The sequence below is a fragment of the Leptidea sinapis genome, chromosome 24 (assembly GCF_905404315.1).
Source record: "Leptidea sinapis chromosome 24, ilLepSina1.1, whole genome shotgun sequence".
Lineage (NCBI taxonomy): Eukaryota > Metazoa > Arthropoda > Insecta > Lepidoptera > Pieridae > Leptidea > Leptidea sinapis.
In genome coordinates, this window is record NC_066288.1 from 9,998,638 (window position 1) to 10,017,502 (window position 18,865).

General features: G+C 37.1%; 1 protein-coding gene across 2 annotated transcripts in view; it reads left to right on the forward strand.

Moving 5' to 3' along the window:
- The first annotated feature begins 5,704 nt into the window (after window positions 1–5,704).
- The window catches only part of LOC126971752 (visual system homeobox 2-like), a 149,442-nt gene continuing 136,281 nt past the window's right edge, over window positions 5,705–18,865 (forward strand). For both annotated transcript variants that reach the window (XM_050818141.1, XM_050818142.1), the window contains exon 1: window positions 5,705–6,192. In XM_050818141.1, the coding sequence (XP_050674098.1) occupies window positions 5,892–6,192 (301 nt within the window). In that variant the 5' untranslated portion in view covers window positions 5,705–5,891. The remainder of the gene's footprint in view (window positions 6,193–18,865) is intronic.

The window sequence follows — 18,865 nt, forward strand, 5'->3', positions numbered from 1 at the left end:
GGAGTGTTCCCTGATTCACCTGATTCCTCCACGGTGCGGTTTTCAAGGAACTTTCTTCCACGTACTACAAAGCTGTGGAATGAGCTTCCTTATGCGGTGTTTCCGGGACGATACTTTAAAAAAAGTGCGTAGGTACACTTTCCTTAAATACCGTTAACGCTCCTGTGATCCCTCTGGAAGAGATTGTGGGCGGCGGTGATCACTTAACACCAGGTAACCCGTACGTTCGTTTGTCCTCTTTTTCCATAAAAAAAACATTAATAGCGCTTACTTGCTGTCCGAAAGAATTAGAATTATAGGTTGTGGTAGCTATCTCCCAGAATTGCTAGGATATCAACCGGGCAGAATGGCCATTGCCATATCTTTCACCTCAGAAGTTTTCCCCTGCTGTGTTGTGTTATATGGACTAAAGATACTCAGCTGGAATCGGAGCTCAGCCAGTGCCGTACCAGAGAACTTTTAAACGTTTTATCTCTGAAAGCGTTTACTTGTGAGTGTTGTACGTCAATTTGACACGAAATGTTTTTGCTTAGATTTTATTGAACTGTCAATCGCAGTGTTTTGATCTCGAGTTATTGTCAGTTAGTTGACAAAACAATGGTGTCAGAGACACGAACGTCCTGCTTGTGTTTGGCGCGTCATCAAATATCGACGACAACACGCGGTGTCACCGGCCGCAGCTCGAGTTACTCCGCGACGCACAATGCTCAATACCCGGCGCGTATTGTGTGGACCCCGCGCCGCCCCCGCACCCCTTACCGCACCCCCTCCGGCCCCCGCACGCTGTTCACACGTTCCTGCGCCTTTTGTTTGTCTGTTTGCGCTTTTCGTGGTCCTTATGTGGCACAGTCGTGTATATAGTACTGTTTAGATATTTGGGTCTTGCTTTTTTATGCCTACTAAAGACGATTTCTCATAAAATATTTTTTATAATTCTATCTAGTACCTATCTACATTTAAAATATTCGATCTGGATGATGCTTCAAGTTAAAATTTTAACAAAAACAACCAGGACTTTGAAAGTATATTTTCTAAAATTTAATTTATTTCTTAAGCTATTTGCCAGTGAAATTCCTGCTGCATGTGTAGGTGTAACAATCACACATTTTTGTTAAATTAGTGTACCTACCCTTTTTTTTTCGGTTAAACATTATATTTTATTTAGTAGATAGCTGCTATTTGACATTGAAAACAGACTTCAGTTTTATTTAGGTATGATTATGTACAAGCTTAATCATATATATATATATATATATATATAATATATAATAACACATATATATATAATAATGTTATTTTTATTTATTTATCTTGATTAAAACGGTTACAAGACCAATTACTTTAATCAGTTACATTGCTCAGATACTATTACGGGAGGACTCACAAAGTTGGAGCAGCAACTGCACCAACACCTCAATTCTGTCAGTAAAAAGGTCATAATCAGGGCGGTCTACTACGAGGCGTTGAAGCCCGGAAGTCAAGACCCGGGGCATAGGCGGCGCAGTACTTGCTACCGTGCGACACGCGGGTACCGCCAGAAGACGGTGATTTCTGCTACGTCAGGTGTATACAATCAGCTCATTATGAATATCAAGGGCATCTGTTAAGCCCCGGCTATAAGTTAGATCGCTTGGTCGAGAGCCCTGGTTTCTAGAGTTAAATAGGAAACTCTAAAATGCTTTTCACACTTTCTATAGCCAAAGGGAATAGGTTTAGTAGTAAGGATTCCATACACACGAGCTATGCTACTACTGAATGACTCTTGAGTGACTGTTATTAAATACGTGGAAGGTAAGCTATTGGTCAAATGTCACACACAGATCCGTCATTGATATTCGTCTATTTATGAGCTTACCATTAATACGGTATTCTTAAGTAAATTGCTGTCGCATTCGACAATGAGTTTCTATATAGCATCTTGTAGGATTAAATTCCATTTTATTATGCATACCCATTGATAATCAGCATCTATGTCAGCCTAAATAACATCACATTGTACCTCATTTTGGATTATTTTATTAATTTGAAGTCATCCGCGCAGATGAGAATCTCGTGGATATCATTAACCAATAATAAATAGTGAAGGTCCTAGGATTGAACCTTGTGTCGCTCCAGAGCGGGTAAAGTAAGGGCTCAATTCATAAATTCCAAGTCTATCAAACTGTTGTCGATCACAGAGATAGTCAGACAAGGGATTAAGAAGCTTTGGACAGATGCCTATAGTATAAAGTTTATCAAGCAAGATGTCGTTTTTGCCCTGTAGATGGCCTTACGGAAATCCAAGTAAAGCAGATCTACTTGTAATCGCATATCTAATTGTAATGATAAATTATTTTAATGTTAACAAATTTGAACTTACTAACCTATTTGCACCTAAAACCATGCTGAGCAATTATTAAGAAATTTATCTATTTGTAAAGAAATTAGTCCGTGGAGAACATTTTCAAATATTTTAGCTGTTGATGATAGGATGGCTATGGGTCGATAACTTTCAACGTCGGATTTATCAGAACTCTTTAGGAAAGGCGTTACATGCGTTGTTTTGCATTGGAATAGCAACTTGTTTGCAAAGATAAATTAAATATATGTCATAAAGGGGGAGCAATGCATGTTTTTAAGTCCTTAAAGAATAGGGTACTCTGTCAGGTGTGAACTGGAAGATTTGAATTTATTAATTCCAGATGAAATAATCTGATACATACCTATGTGAATTTAAATTGTGGGATTAATGAAGTAGTTGGATTAATTTTATACTTTAATATTGAAGAAAAGTAGCAAAAATATTAAGAAAATAAAAATCATCGTTGAAAATAGCACATTTTTATTTTAGCAGATACAACAAAATCAAATCAACGACATCACAAAAACATGAAAAACTTACTCCTAGTACTATTAATGTTGTATTTGGCAGTAACAATCAACCACCCACCGAGTAGTCTATTATTTATTTCATTTGAAATAACTGTGAAATGTTTGAAATATAACGTCATTTCAATAGTATTGAATAAAGAATAACTGAGTGAGTACTGACGGATGGGTTCCAAAAAAAATCTAAATCAGTTTAGCTATCGCTAGAAGTATGAGTTACCTCAATAAGAAATGTAATAAAATAACATCAACTTTCATTTTATACCTAAATCTATGCAGATATTATTGAGCTAACAACATGAAGATACCATGCAGAAAGTAGAGTCAATCTCCTATTTCTGTTCAGTAAGTGAGGTAAAGAACTTGTTAAAGTACCTATAGCAGGTATAACTGACCTTCTTAACAGACCTCAAATCTACCTTACACCAAAATAAATGGGGTACTTATTTGTGAAAACTTGTACATAGCATTTAATAAACAAAATATAAATTTTTTAAAAGATTATTATTGTTTGTGACATAATATGACAATCGTTACCTCACCCAACATAACAACTCACTTTTACTTAAGCTTAAAATACTTGAATCGATCTTTGATGATATTAACAACGCTTTGTCCAAATTTGTTCACTGGGAAATAATTTTCTTACAAATAGTAAGAAAGTTTAAGTTCAATTCTTAACACCATATGTCAATATGGTGGAATCCTCGGTAGGTACTCTCTTGTGAATTTCACTTGGATCTTGTAGACACCATACTTTGTTGGGTATTCACCTACTTTACATACGTTTTTAGGTGGATGAAAACGTGGACACTTCCTCACCATCTGGATGTGTGGCGTCACAGTGCGGTTTTCAAGGAGCTTTCTTCCACATAGTACAAAGCTGTGAAATGATCTTGTGTCGTGTTTCCGGGACGATACGACATGGGTACCTTCAAAGCGCGTACACCTTCTTTATAGGCCGGCATCGCTCCTGTGATTGCTCTGGTGTTGCAAGAGAATGTGTGAGGCGGTGATAACTTAACACCAGGTGAGCCGTACGCTCGTTTGTTCTCCTTTTCAATTAAAAAAAGACACAACACATGTCGACACAGCAATAAGGTTTCCATAGTGCTATATCGGTATATTACTGTGGACTTTGGATTTACATCACTGATATAGAAATAGATTTTGTCCTGCAGAAAAGGGTTTTTCTAGTAATAATAATTTATCCTTAATAATTTAAGGAGATCAAAATATGAATTGCGCCTCGTCAATATATGTATTATATTAAATAACCTTATAATATTTGTTAATATAAATACTATACGAAAAAAACAGTGAATTTCAGAATTATTGTAATAGTACAAATAAACGTAGATAATCTAGTACACAAGCTAACGAAAGTAGAAAAATCACTTGGCGACTAGGTGACCATTTCTATAGTAGAATCCCCGAATAAATATTATGTGATTTATAATTAAAAAAGTTAAAATACTTTTAAAACGGAAACTTGTTAAAAAACATATCACAAATTATTTTGCACATAAAATGCATGGTGTTAGACAATAAATTGTGAATCATTTTTTAGTTTCCCGGTTTGTTATTTTTATATAACAACCCGTTTTTATTATATAACAGCAGTAGTTTCTCTTTTGTGGTTTTTCTTTAGATTTTATTTGTTCAATAGAAAAAACTTCCAAAAATTGGCATAAAATTAAGTCTTTAGTAATGCTAATCATACTCATAATTTTTAGTGTTTCTGAATATCACATAATATCAACTTGATGTTAAGGTAGGTAATTTTTAAATAGAAAATTAAAACACGGATATTTCACGTTAGCCATGGCACTTAAATGCGGGTGTAGATGTACGTCTCCTACATTAGTATACTAACTATCAGTACATACTAGCACATATGTAGCGTGTGTCACGCTGTAGGGGCTAGGACCTGAAGGAGGAAGTATGTCTTAAATTCAAAATGGGAATACTTTTCACATTCAGTACCTTTAGTACCTAAAATCCAGAAAATTATGTTCACAAACTAAACATTTTTATTTATTTTTGTTGTAACAAAAATACGTTTAATATAGAGAGGACAGATTATTGAAATAAAGTAGAGTGGGGCAGGTTTCAGACTGACGCGTGAAATAGAATACTCCGCGATGAAAACGAATATGGCCCTAAAAAGTGTGCTTTGTTTGGGTAGAGGACAGGCCTACAGTCTGATGAGTGATGCTGGGTGCCGTGAGCTGGGCTGGCCGGACATCATACACTCGTGTGAACCCCACGTGTAAACTAATACTCCCTCCGCCATTGAGACTGACTAATGAGCTGCGATACACGGCCTCGGAAGTGCGCCTATCCACCTGCCCAGCTGCGGCCCGATCGCAATCCGCTCACGTTCCGTTCTCTTCCCGCTCCCGTCCCGCGATCTATTCATTTCTTACAATTAATCAAATTAAATGACATTGTTCAGCAGCAACCAAATTTAGTCTCTATCAATAACAACATAGAGTACCGTTCATCGCGACCCAAGTTGGAGTGGGCGTAAACATCGCGAACAAATCTGGCCAATACAGTGCGGTAACAAAATATCCGTATTGGCTATTAGTAGACTCCGCCCGGCCGGCGCGGGGAGCCTCGCGCCCTATCTACAACGTCGTAACTCTACGTGGCGCCGCGCAGACTTGAACCTTGCGAGGCGATGCTCCAAGGTTCATATTTGGGGGATAGTCGTCGGCGTGTGGCCGGGGAGGGTGGAGAATAAAGGTTTTTTGTAGGAGAAATATGAGCGCAGGTCGTAGGGAGGGGGCCGTGTTCTGTGCTCGACTCCCGACACACAGAAGCGCTCAGTTGGTCGCGGCGGGCGCTCGTTTCTCTGCTCGGCTGACACTCGCGAGTCCATATTTCGTCTGCCATCACAGCCGACAGCGCGCGAAGTGTTGTCCCAGCCCTTGCAAGTGGTAGTCGTTGAACCCGGCGCCCTGTGTCGTTTCTGCTCGTAGCTGTAGAATGTGAGGTGGTCTGAACGGCCAGGGACCATGCAGGCCATGAGCGCCAACCCCGGTGCGCCGCGGGCCCCGCAACGCTCTCCATTCGCCATCCAGGAGCTGCTGGGGCTATCGGATCGAGACGGACGGGACGCTCGCGAGCGCTACTTCGAGAGCCGAGATGCGGAGCGCGTGCTCAACCTGTCCGAAGGTCGTGACCGCGGCTTCGGGCCTCAGTTCCCCCTGCCAGTGTCGGTGGCCTCCCGGGTGGCCTACGCGGCTGCCTTCAACGCGCAGGCTGCTGTCGCCGCAGCCTTCCTCCCCGGGCCGCCGCTGTTACACCCACCGCACGGTCAGTACCACTCTCCCGGGTCAGCCCGGACACACGCTCTATCTATTGTATCAATCATTAACTTATTCTGAAATACTCAGAGTACTATTCGATTATATTTTGAAATTCAAATTAAAATATTTTTATTCAAAATAGGAATCAAAATCACTTACCTATTGAATGTCAAAAGCTCCAAAAACCCATTCAAATAGACTGCCTCAAACCTGAGAAAAACGGGCGCAACAAACTCAGCGGCCTTTTTTTAAATAAAAATATGGATTGTAATATCGTACAATCAATTTATAATTAAATAGCCTAAGGGTGTCCGCTTAGTTCGCAGTCTGTGGTATCACTAAGAAAATCGTTTATGCTATAGTAACCTTTACCACACAAACGTTTTTTGACAATTATTTTAAAGTTCGTAACACATTTGTTTTGCAAAATTTCTGGGATCATATTGTAGAAGCATATACATCGCCCAATAAAAGACTTACTAACTCGACTTAACCGAGTAGTAAGTATAGCAAGTTTATGTTTGTTCCTCAAATGGAAATCAATGCCTACTAAGATTAGAGTAGACAATTATTTTAAGTAATATCAACAATTTTCGCTCTACCAAAACATGAGAATTGAGAGGGATAGATAACCTTCTTAAAGTAAAAACACGTAAATAGGTATCGTTAGATATAGAGCACCATCGGAGTCCATAGATTGTCCAACTAGCAGATAGACTCACTTCTGTTGTAGAGATAACAGTAGTATTTGTACGGATTGATCACGGTCACTTACGGTAATTTTCATAACATTCTTTCGATATTTCTGTGGGGTCACTAACATTGGCTATGTACCTACAGACACTCTGCAAAAAAAAATTAAAGAAATAAATATAATGACTATAGATATTTATGAAAATAATGTTGGCTATGTACCTACAGAAATTTAAAAAAATACTATGGAAATAAATATGAATTGCTCATATTTATGAAAATCTAATAATATAACCTACATCCACAAAAAATTATCACCTACTAGCATTATATAATGATTTAAATTTTGAATAGGTGTGGCTTTTTATTAATAATTGAAATAAGCTTCATAAGATACAAAATAGCTTCATACTTCAGAAATTATCCCTAAATAAATGTAAAAGTTTCGTTCAAAATGGCTTTGCAGCAAATATAATTTACTCAGCTCCAGACGATCTGATCGATGAGGCAGCCTGGGCTAATTTTTATGAATGTTTTCGCCAATAACTAATGAAATGTAATGGTAAAATATTATTGTAAGAGCACAGAAAAGCGAAGAAAGTTTCTTTTCTCTCAGAAGGCAAGTTTTCAAAGTGGTAGTAATGATTAAATCATGATTCCAAAAAAGCAAAACTTTTAAAGTTCCATTAATGACATTCAAATATTACTCATCTACTTTGATATTTACATTTTTCTCTCCAAGATTAGGAAAGCTATACAAAATTAAGAATATATAATAAAATTACATACTTATTATATCTACTCATGATCTAACAAAAAAGAAAATAAAATTGATTAACTTTAACAAATCAAAGAAACGTAATATTTATTAAAAATTTATATCAGGGCAACCAATTTGTAAGGTTTTTAAAGCAAAATCCTCTGGGTAGTACTATTAGAAGATACCTACTGCAATAGTCGATCGCAAAATTCATTTAAGCGTGTTATTCTTGTAATTGTGTGATAAATGTAAAGATTTTAATACCGTTTGTAACACCAAACACGAACGATGTCGATTACATACGAAACGAGATAGTTCGTACGGCGAGGCATCTATTGAACGAGGCCCGGAACACCGCGATTCTTTTATGACGGTGTTCTCTGTCTGTCTGTGTGTTGTGTGCGAGCTGCGATTAATTAGCGTTTTATTATGTTGTTTTATAATTAGCGGCTTTATGTCGGTCGTCACAATGGACCGTCTCTCCTCTTACATCTCGACCAGACTTCGCATTCAGATCTGTTGGACGAAATACTAATATCGAGAGAAACATTGGTAGCCGTTATTACTTAAAAACGTTCTAGACTGTTATTTCGTTTTCAAGATCAAATTTATTTTCAAATATGATCAATATCTCTCTGCGTTTGTTCTTTTTGATATTTTTGTTAATGTTAACTTTAGCACTTCAAAAAGTGCTTAAAACGGCTTAAACATATGCACTGCAAATGGAAGCCTCGTATACAAATCCGATAACAGCAATTCGGCAAAGAATATTGATTTCATATTCAGTTTTTTAACGAAAAATTTGTTACAATTGGTTAATTTTAGAGCAGGAAATAGCCGGCAAAGAAAATCTGTTTTGGAGTTTTGACTCAGGATTTTTAGTCGGAGCTGAAGTTGTTTTTATCGCACTGATGATTGTCTCGTCTACGTTAGCGCTACGGAATGTTGTTTTAGAATTCTTAAATCTGAATACGTCTTATAAGTCTTAACACTTTCTTGTGTTTTGTTTAGAGTAATGTTAATATTGTAAGCAGAAGCTGCACATCTACATGGTAGCTTTCTAGGCCTCTTTCCAATTGATACCACGGGAAGAGGCTGTGTTTATCTTAGTTATTACCACATCAGTCGAAGCTCGTTAAATAAATAAATATCTAGAACTGATAATAATCATTTATTTTCTGAAGAACATCTTATTTAAAAATATTGAAACTGTTTGAAATAATGAATACCACAAATACAAAATAACATACCCAGGTTAGCTTAATAACTAACCTACTCTATCTTAATTCATTATCTACTGTCTAAGTCAGTATCAACTTTTCAATAACAAAATAATCAAAAAACCTTATGTTTCTTATAAAACTATTGAGATAATTCAAAAAACGACAAAGGAAGGTTTGTTGTTTTTATTAGTTGCTAGCAAATTAAATAAAATACTTAAATTTTTCCGAAGCGGTAGTAGTATGTAGTAAATTAGAAATGACATCAAAAAGAATTCTAATCTAAGGAATCAATTTTGAGAAAGTAAATGACAATTAGGACATACCTAATTCTCAAATGAATCAAGCTAATATCCAAAATTAAATGTTGTTGGACCTAACCACCTTTCATTTTACTAATAGTTGGTGATACAATAAGTATTTGTTGTAGATCCGTCATAGATGTTTGTTCTATAAAGTTGAGATAACATCTATAAACATTTTAATTAACATTTAATAATTATTGAGAGTAACAAATAGAATCGTGACGAGTTCGTGTTTCGGTATTCAGCGGCCGCTGATTTCCGTCGGCTATGTAGGACCGTGTTTCGACAACGTCTGATAGCCTTCCTGTTGCTCATCATAATATAATATTGTGATATTGCTTAGATAAGTCACTGAGGACTCGTTTCAAATAATGTGTGACGTAAAATTTATAAATATTTTATGATATTTTCGTTGCAACACAAAAGTATTACGGAGGACAGAATGCCGCTGCACTTTGGTTACTACGGATACATTGCTGTCACCGTTTAATGACAAGATCTTATCTATCCATAATTATGTCCAATATAGTTATAGTCCAACGCTTTATGTCGATAGGTTATTGAAATGTAAGTAAGCGTAAAAGGATAGATTTGTCTACCTCTACTAAGTTAAACTAAGAATAGATAGGTTATTGAAAACGGCCGTTTGTCGATGGTCGTCACATTAATCAACAGCTGGAAGTTATTATTCTAATCCAGAAGTTAATTTCTTGATCAGAATATTAAATTATCAATTTATTTTATGTTTTTTTTTCTGTGAAATGAAATTGAATGAAATGAAATTAATTCATTTGTATAAATCGTGGTAACACAGTTCTTAACAATTGGTAGATGCACATCACAATTCGCCAGTATGGCGGCATAGAAATATTTCAGTGTCAATTTTGGAATTTTTATATTTATTAATAATTAATACATATTACATAGCTAGAATTCAATGATATAATATAAAACAAACATTAGTTTGTAGGTACCTCTCAAATAATAACTTTTAAATAGTATTAGTATTTTTGGCTAAATAACTTTTTTAAACTAAAACGAAGCATTTATCTTTTAGCCATAATTTTATTTTTTTATTAGTGTTTTAGGCATCTCTCTAATATTTTTCGGTGGTTAAAGACCCTAATACACATAACATTTGCGTTATTTTGATGAAGAGCTGTTCTATTGTAATAATAAAATCACTAATTCTATCTGTTAGTATTAAGTTTTGCAGTTCCAATGGGAATTTTAATCACCAACAAGCGCATCAGCAACGGCGATTTACAATTATTTTTGTTTTCTTTCACTAAAAGGTAATTGATTCATTAAAATGTATTCTGTTCCTGTGATAACTGTCTTATATCGTGCTATTAATGTCACATATCATTTTAATCGAAAATAAAAATAGTAATATAAGAAACTTATGCTATAAAAGATTAAAATCTGTGAGTCTTATAAAATAGTCGAATAGTTTTGATCGTTATAACCTTTATTGTTGGATATGCATTTACCTTCATAAAACGTAGCCTATATTGTTATTGCCGTAAAGGATTTGAGCTTTAAATTACCTACTGTTAATAAAAATATATTATTAATTATTTACGAATTTTTACGAAGTTTCGGTAAACGTAACAAGAAAAGTAAACCTTTTGATATTCATAAATGTTATCTCTATGACTTAAATGAATAAACTGATTTGATTTGATTTAATTAAATTTTATACCATTTTTAAACAATTATTACATATTTTTGGATAGAAAGGACATACTAGAGTTATACTCGAATTAAAATCTGAAAGAAATAGCAATCTCTGCAAAATATTAAATTTTTGAAGCGTAAATTATGAATTAGAGAAATTTACGTTATTTATATACGGTATGTAACCGGTGATAAATATATAATATTTATATATGACAATGCACCACTTAGTTATAAGGTCATTTTGTAAGCCTAATAGAGAAATATGCAGTTAAAGATTCAAGAATCTGCAATTTTCATTAGTTATGATGGTACACTATAAAATAAATTTATTTCAGGTTTGTTAGTATAACATCCACTGATAAGAAAAATACAATAAAACAGATATTTTACTTATGATCAGAATCATTTTTAGACATTTTATTGTTTCATTAGAAACGAAAAGCACACATGAACTAATAGCTCAAAAGTATAATAATGATGTGATACACTTAATTTTTATGATAATAGGGAACGAAACGAGCAGGACGTTCTTTTCCGCGCTGATGGTAATTGATACGCCCTGCCCATTACAATGCAGTGCCACTGAGTATTCTTGAAAAACTAATTAATTCTTGCTCTCGTAACCTTGAAACATAAGTTCTTAAGTCTCATTTGCCCAGTAATTTCACTAGCTACGGCGCCCTTCAGACCATAACACAATAATGCTTACACATTAACTACTGCTACACGACAGAATTAGGCGTCGTTTTGGTACCCATAATCTAGCCGGCATCTCGTCCAAAAGAGCCTCAGATTGGTAAGAATTTAGAACATGCTTATTATTATTATATGTCTGTAAATAATCTATATATATAAAAATTAATTGCTGTTCGTTAGTCTCGCTAAAACTCGAGAACGGCTGTACCGATTTGGCTAATTTTGGTCTTGAATTATTTGTGGAAGTCGAGAAAAGGTTCTAAGTTGAATAAATATGAAAATGTTCAAAATGTAAAAAAAAACAACAATTTTGGTTTTCCTTTGATGTGTCCCCCGTCGTTCAGAAATCAAATTGAAAGAATAGTTTAAATGAATAACTAATTAGAATCTTTGTATCTGTCTAACTTTCTCAGGAGGTATAAAACAAACTTAATTTCAGCTACCTATAGTTGGTAGATTAACTGCAGTTGTTAACTATGATGGCAATACAAAGTTTGCTGGGTCAGCTATTGTTATATAAATATACTACGGACGAGCGGAGTTTCCCAAAACAGGCGCTATAATGCATAAAAGAAGGCTTTGATCATAAATATTGATGTATATACTTTGTAACGAGACTAAACGTTTTGTAGTGGCCATACAGTTACTATCCTATTATAAGAATATTCCGAGACCTGATTATTCCGTTAAAATGCATAATTATTTAAACATTTCTGGCATCAGATATAAGGAATTTTGATAGCATTATTAACTTACACGTCAGATTAAGTTTGACTTTATTGTCTGTTGTTGATTATATGGGAAAATAACGCCAAGATAGAAGAATGTATTTATCACTACTATAAAACAAAGTCATCCGCCACGTCTGTCTGTCTGTTCGCGAAATACTTAAAAACTACAGCGACGATTTTCACTCACTTATACAGAATTCAGAAGAACTTTTTACACAGACATATTACTATACACACACAAACAATACACATAATATAATAGATTCACTCATATACTGACAAATACACACTGACTCACACACACCTCACACCTTACTTATCACTAACACACACCCAAAAAACATAGGTACCTACCTACATCATATTTCTTATTTACTACACATACTTTTAGTATTTTCTTTTATATTTTTTTTTATGACAAATAGGGACGAGACGAGCAGGACGTTCAGCTGATGGTAATTGATACGCCCTGCCCATTAAAGAAAAAGATTATTGAAAAACCCAAAATTCTGAGCAGCACTACAACTGCGCCAAGTTACTAGATTTTTTTTTACATTCATAAAGCTGTTTTGATTAGATAAATATTTTCTTATTTACCATGTTTTTATAGCAGGCGAAAAGCGCCAAAATAGTCCTTTGGTAGTAAAATAAGTTTAAGTTTCAAATCAAAAATCACTTTAATCATGTAGGCCACGGAAATCACACTCATGAATGTCAAGAAAAAAAAAATCTTATAAAATCTACTGCTACTTCGTAACGGGTCAAGCTAATGAGAAGAAGTAGCAAGAAACTCATTGCCACTCTTGTTTTCTCTCATGTGAATTGAAATCTATATTGCTTGCAATACTCTCCATAGATGTATGAGCTTCACAATGAACATCACCTAAGCTCCAAGTAATATTTTGGTGATAGCGGCTAGATATAGTATTTGTTGTAAGGCAACATTATCACTAGGACACCAGGACGTCAGCAGACACACGCGCCCGTCATACAAAACACCTAGGCACTGAAATCATATCCGCGTTCTGTTGTTCGCAAGGAAGATCTATAGATTGTTTAACCAAGCTGTCTATTGTCTGCTTGCTTTTTTCCGAAGATGTTATTTGATAAGGTGGCTTCACCAAAATATTATATCGGCCCCTACTTGTCACGAGCAATAATAATTCAAAAAACATCCCATAGTCGCTGACGAGCAGCGCCACCTCGCCCGCGAAAAACAAAGCGTTCTTTGTAAGGAACCGGTTGGGACGGGAGATAACTGGCTCACACCTCTCCTTTGTGCTTCACAAAACACCTGCATAAAGCCTTAGTTTCGATAATAGGTTAGCTGATACCTCGCCATAGCGGTGCCCGGTCACGGCCAGCTTATATCCGCACAATGGGATCCGCGCAACTTGATTCGGGTTACGAGATCTTTCGTACAATTATTATAGATAAGGACTGTGAGCAAACTACCGACCACTCTCGGTGTCTTCTTCCGAGTCTTCTATAAGTGTTAAGTGGACGCCTTCGATTAGCTCTGGTCTGCATCTGATTGTTTTACTTTAAGATGTTTAATAATATTTAATATTAAGTTTTTTAATAACCTGTAATATGAGAACAGTCTTCAAAACGGATTAAGTTTGTTAATTTATATAAAATAGGATTTGCTTTGAAATTAATGTCAGTGTTCTATATTCCAATGTGGGTCTGTCCTAAATCTCTGATCTAAAGATATTTTGCAGCTTTTTTCATTCGAATACCATCAGATTCTGAATGTCCAGGTATGATTCCACCAGCTGTATCACAACATTGTTTAAATCGTTTTTATAAATCGGTATTTTAAGTGAACGCCGCCAGTGCTCATTTGTGACTCCTCAACTGGATACTGGCTATTTCTAACTACACTCACACTAAGTCTATTAGTTTTGACACAAATAAAAAATTGTGCAAAATATAATCTCCAAAGTGAAAGTAATTGTTTTAAAGTTAAGGTAACTCTCACACACTAACATTACCGAAGTAAGATCTAGATACTGTACTTGGGTCTGACGTTGACCAGAGCACATCAATAGCGCTATGTTAGCAGAACCAGGAGCTGGAGCCAGGCAGCATATCCGTTACTTTATTCAAATCTCACTCTAATCTCAATCAACTCGAATCTAGAATAGTTCGACAATTTCACCTATCTGGGGTCTAGTATCAGCAACAACAGGTCATGCGTGCTGGAAAACCGGCGTTGCATTGAAATGGCCAAAACTGCAATGTCTCAACTCCGAAAAATATGACGTGACCATAACATCTCACGAAAAACGAAAATGAGGCTAGGCAACACTCTAATTTCTTCCATCTTTAGCTATGGGGCTGAGATATGGACACTAAAGAAGGCCCACAGAGATCGGATTGATAACTTGGAAGGAAAATTTTGCTGAAGAAAGATGCTTCAAATCCTTTGGACAGCATTTCGCGCTAACCAATCCATCCCTCACAGTCTAGGTGTAAGAACCAGACTCTTATCCATCTGCCTCCGTAGAATTTAGAGTTATTTGGACATTAAAGATGGCCACAACCTCAAACAACGTCCCAGAGGTCGCAGCCCTATAAGATGGTCTGACTAAATCCGCACATCTCTGGATAGGGGACTTCATGACGCATTGCACGTAGCCAAAGACACACAGAGGGTGAACTATTGTCAAAAAGTTGAATCCCCAGAGAAATCATGAGATGACGACGCGAGGATGAGGAAGAGGAATTAAAGTATGATATGCTGTGTCATCACTCTGTTTATATTATAATTGCAACACAGCTGGTGACGTGGGTACAGTGGGCTGTCAGCCGGGCTGTGGCTCCAGGTGGTCCAGGCTGTCGGCCGGTTGTGAGTGCTCCACCACCCAGAGGAATACACCCTCTTCTAACTCTCTTCGTGTGCACTTATGGACTATTATTCAATCAATTGACGATTATTCAATCTATTGGGAGGATAAAGTGTCCACATATAATTTTATGTACATGAAAGGGTAGTTTTAAATATCAACATTTCGTTTCTTTAATCATTTCCGCATTACATTTTCTCTTAGGTACAAGAAAGTGGGTCTAAATTGTCCTCAATCCATCCGTTACCAAATTGTGTGCATGTCACCTAGATGGTAGTTTCTCGAGTCAAGTACAATGTCCTAACCTATGTCTTGCCCAGTATATTTAGGCGTGATTAAAAATCAAATCAAACACTGATAGGGTTCCTATGTCGAATAACGGCTGTGATAAAACAAGCGATATATCTAGTTCAGTTCATAGAACAGCTTCGAATATGGAGTCAGCAGCAGCAGATTCGATCTGACGTGTCCTCGGTGCTGGACGGGCGCAGCACACACTGACAAATACCCTCGCTTTTAAAACGGGTCTGTTGCCGTGTGCCTGTGTTCTGGAGGTCCCACGCAATAGGAGTTAGCGGGATTTACTTCTTTTTACTGAGATTCAATGGCAAACTTCTTAATAAATTATTTATTAGAATCAATATCTGTGCAACGATTTATGTGATAAATTGTAACATATAAGTAGTTAGTACGAGTAGGTACTTGTATATTGTAGGAAAATTTTAATTTTGCTCACTTATTTGATATAATTTCGTAGTGTCGTACGTTCTGAGTGGCCGTTGAGTTTCTTGTATGTTCTTCTCATGAGCTTAACTGTTTATGAACATAAAACGGTAATTTCAGTAATTTAAATGAAATATTTGTAGTGACGATTCGAAAGCGCTTAGTTTAAGCCTAATTAAATAAAGTTTATTTGACTTTGACATTGACTTTAGTATTAGTAAAATAATAAAATTGTAGCAGCGACGACTCTTGCTTAAATTATCATGGACTGGTGAATGAATCGTTTTATATAGTGTAGGCAGTAACTTTTTGATGAAGGTACAACACTATACTTCAGTTGGTATATTTTCCAACACATCCTACAATCATTTAATTATTTTTATAAGGTAATATTTTATTCTTAAATAAATACTTGCAGTTTTCTTAACGTATCACATTTTTTCCATTTGATAGTAGTATATTAATATATATTTAATTAAATAACATAAATAACTATAGATAAATACATGAGTTTCATTGATCATTTTATACAATTCGAAAATTTCTCAAAAAAAAAAAAATATTTTATATCCGCTTCTGCCCGTAGATTGCGCCGGTTGTATTAGTGAGTAAGATTCGCGAAGGTGTGAAACAAGAGCGGCCTGTATTAGCCTCGTCCCCCGCTCACCGCACCGCGTCCCCCGCAGCCCTCACCCCCGCCACCGTACACAAACGAACGCAGATAATGCAGTGTCTCGACAGGCTCGCTACAAACTCCGGCCCATGCCATGCCATGGACTGACGTGCCGTGTCGATTAACATTACTATCTCTATGTAGATACTAATCTAGTCTACTTCAGATGTTAATAACTAGGTACTAAATTTGATTCAGTTAAACGCCAAGAAAAATATTTGTGCGATCACTGCTGAATAGTATTTATTTACTTTTGCTTATTACATCTATTTGAGTATAACTGTGGGAGGGTCCTTTGCACAGGATTCCGGCTAGAATCCCATAATCTACCACAACGGCGTCTATATATACCGTGAAGCAGTAATGTGTAAATATTTCCTACTGTGATTCGGTCTGAAGGGCGCCGTAGCTAATGAAATTACTGGGCAAATGAGACTTAGCATCTTATGTCTCCAGGTGAAGAGCGCAATTGTAGTGCCGTTCTATATTTTTGGGTTTTTGTAGAATCCTGAGCGGCACTGCATTGTAATGGGCAGGGCGTATCAATTACCTTCAGCTGAATGTCTTGCTCGTCTCGTACCTTATTATCACAAAAAAAACACCACCACAGCCACATATTAAGTTTCGAGCGACGCACAGTTCCGTGGTTGGTTAGTTCACTGGAAGGGCACAAACTTGGTCATCCATGGAGTAGCTATCGGGTTGACACTTTAAATAGATATATGAAGTCTCTCTCTGCACCTTCTTTAACATAATTACATTAAGGGGAGAGTTTGGAGGAATTTTTCGGTTAATTATCCAGTATTCACCTCCACACGATGCCTTAGATACTTCTTGCCTAGCACAGTCTCGTAGTAGTATCAGCTACACCAGCTGCTCAGACTCACCTCAAATTTTAGATAACCATGTGCGGTGCTTCTAACTTTTCAAATCAGGCCCTTGTTGCCTCTTTTTCCCGTACTTAACTACTACTATAACTCCACACTATAACATATATGTAATAAAAACGAGTTTCTTCGTGCCCGATGCCGGCTAGATAATAGGTATCACAACGGTTTTCTGCCGTGAAGCAGTAATGTGTAAGCATTACTATGTTTTGGTCTGAAGGGCACCGTAGCTAGTGAAATTACTGGGCAAATGAGTCTTAACAGCTTATGTTTCAAAGTGACGAGCGCAGTTGTAGTGCCGCTCAGAATTTTTTTTTCAAGAAGTCTTACCGGCACTGAACTGTAATGGACAGGGCGTATCAATAACCATCAGCTAAACGTTCTGCTTGTCTCGTCCCTTATTGTCACATATGAGTTTTGAATCGTGTAATTGCGTTGAACTTAAGTTTTAACAGCAAATATAATGTCTTAAATGATGTCACACCGTGGTCATGGTAAGTTTTCTTTATTTTATGGAAACTGACCATGAGGTCATAGGTTGAGAGTGCATCCACGATAGTTTGTGTCGAGCCTTACGTGCGACTGTGCGAGCCAGTAAGACAAGGGGAGCTGCCGCACCGCACGGTACAACGCAGCTGCGGCCCGCCTTGTGGCGCGCCGCTGTTTGCTCGGGCCCGTGCCGCGTGTGTGATCGATACACAATGACACCACAATATGCTGATCACCGTCTACCACCACGTCTGTATCGCTACCGCTCCCCGCGCCTTTCCCGCCGCCCGTGTTGACGGCCTCCTCTCGTTAAGTACTTGAACAATCAAAGGCTTCAGCGGACAGACAGAGCGAGCCTCATTGCTATCGGTGCGACATACAGACATACATACGTACACTACGTGATACTGGATGCAGACTGTATCAAACCCCACAACCTTGTTGGCTTCTGTGGTATGATGCTGGCACTAGATATTCAGTAGTGACTAGAGAAAATTTGTAAATTCTTTGTAAAACATTCTTTATCAAAATTGGAACACTTGTTAAAAAAAAAGCTCAAGAAAACAACACCAATAAGTAGGTAGGAGTTGCAACGTCAGAAATGAAAACATCCAAATGACAGTGCGGTGCGGCGCGGCGCGGGACATCGCAAACAAATCGCCAATTACTGTGGTGTCGGTGCGGGCCCACCGGGAGGAACGGGGGGGGAGGGGGGGTGTAGGGTGATAAGGGGGCGGGCGGTAGGTGCAGGTGTAAGAGGCGCTCTGTAATAACGGCCAGGTGAGAAGAGCGCGCGCCTCGACACCTCCGCACAAAGCCTTCCGACTCTAACAGCTACTTACACGCGACGCATCATGTCACCCAGCTTGCCTCGTCAACATTTATTCAACCCTATTTTAAAATTTAGTTATTTTGAGGTGAATAAAATGAGTTGCACCAAGAATCACCTTCGTTCCAGGTGGGTAGGA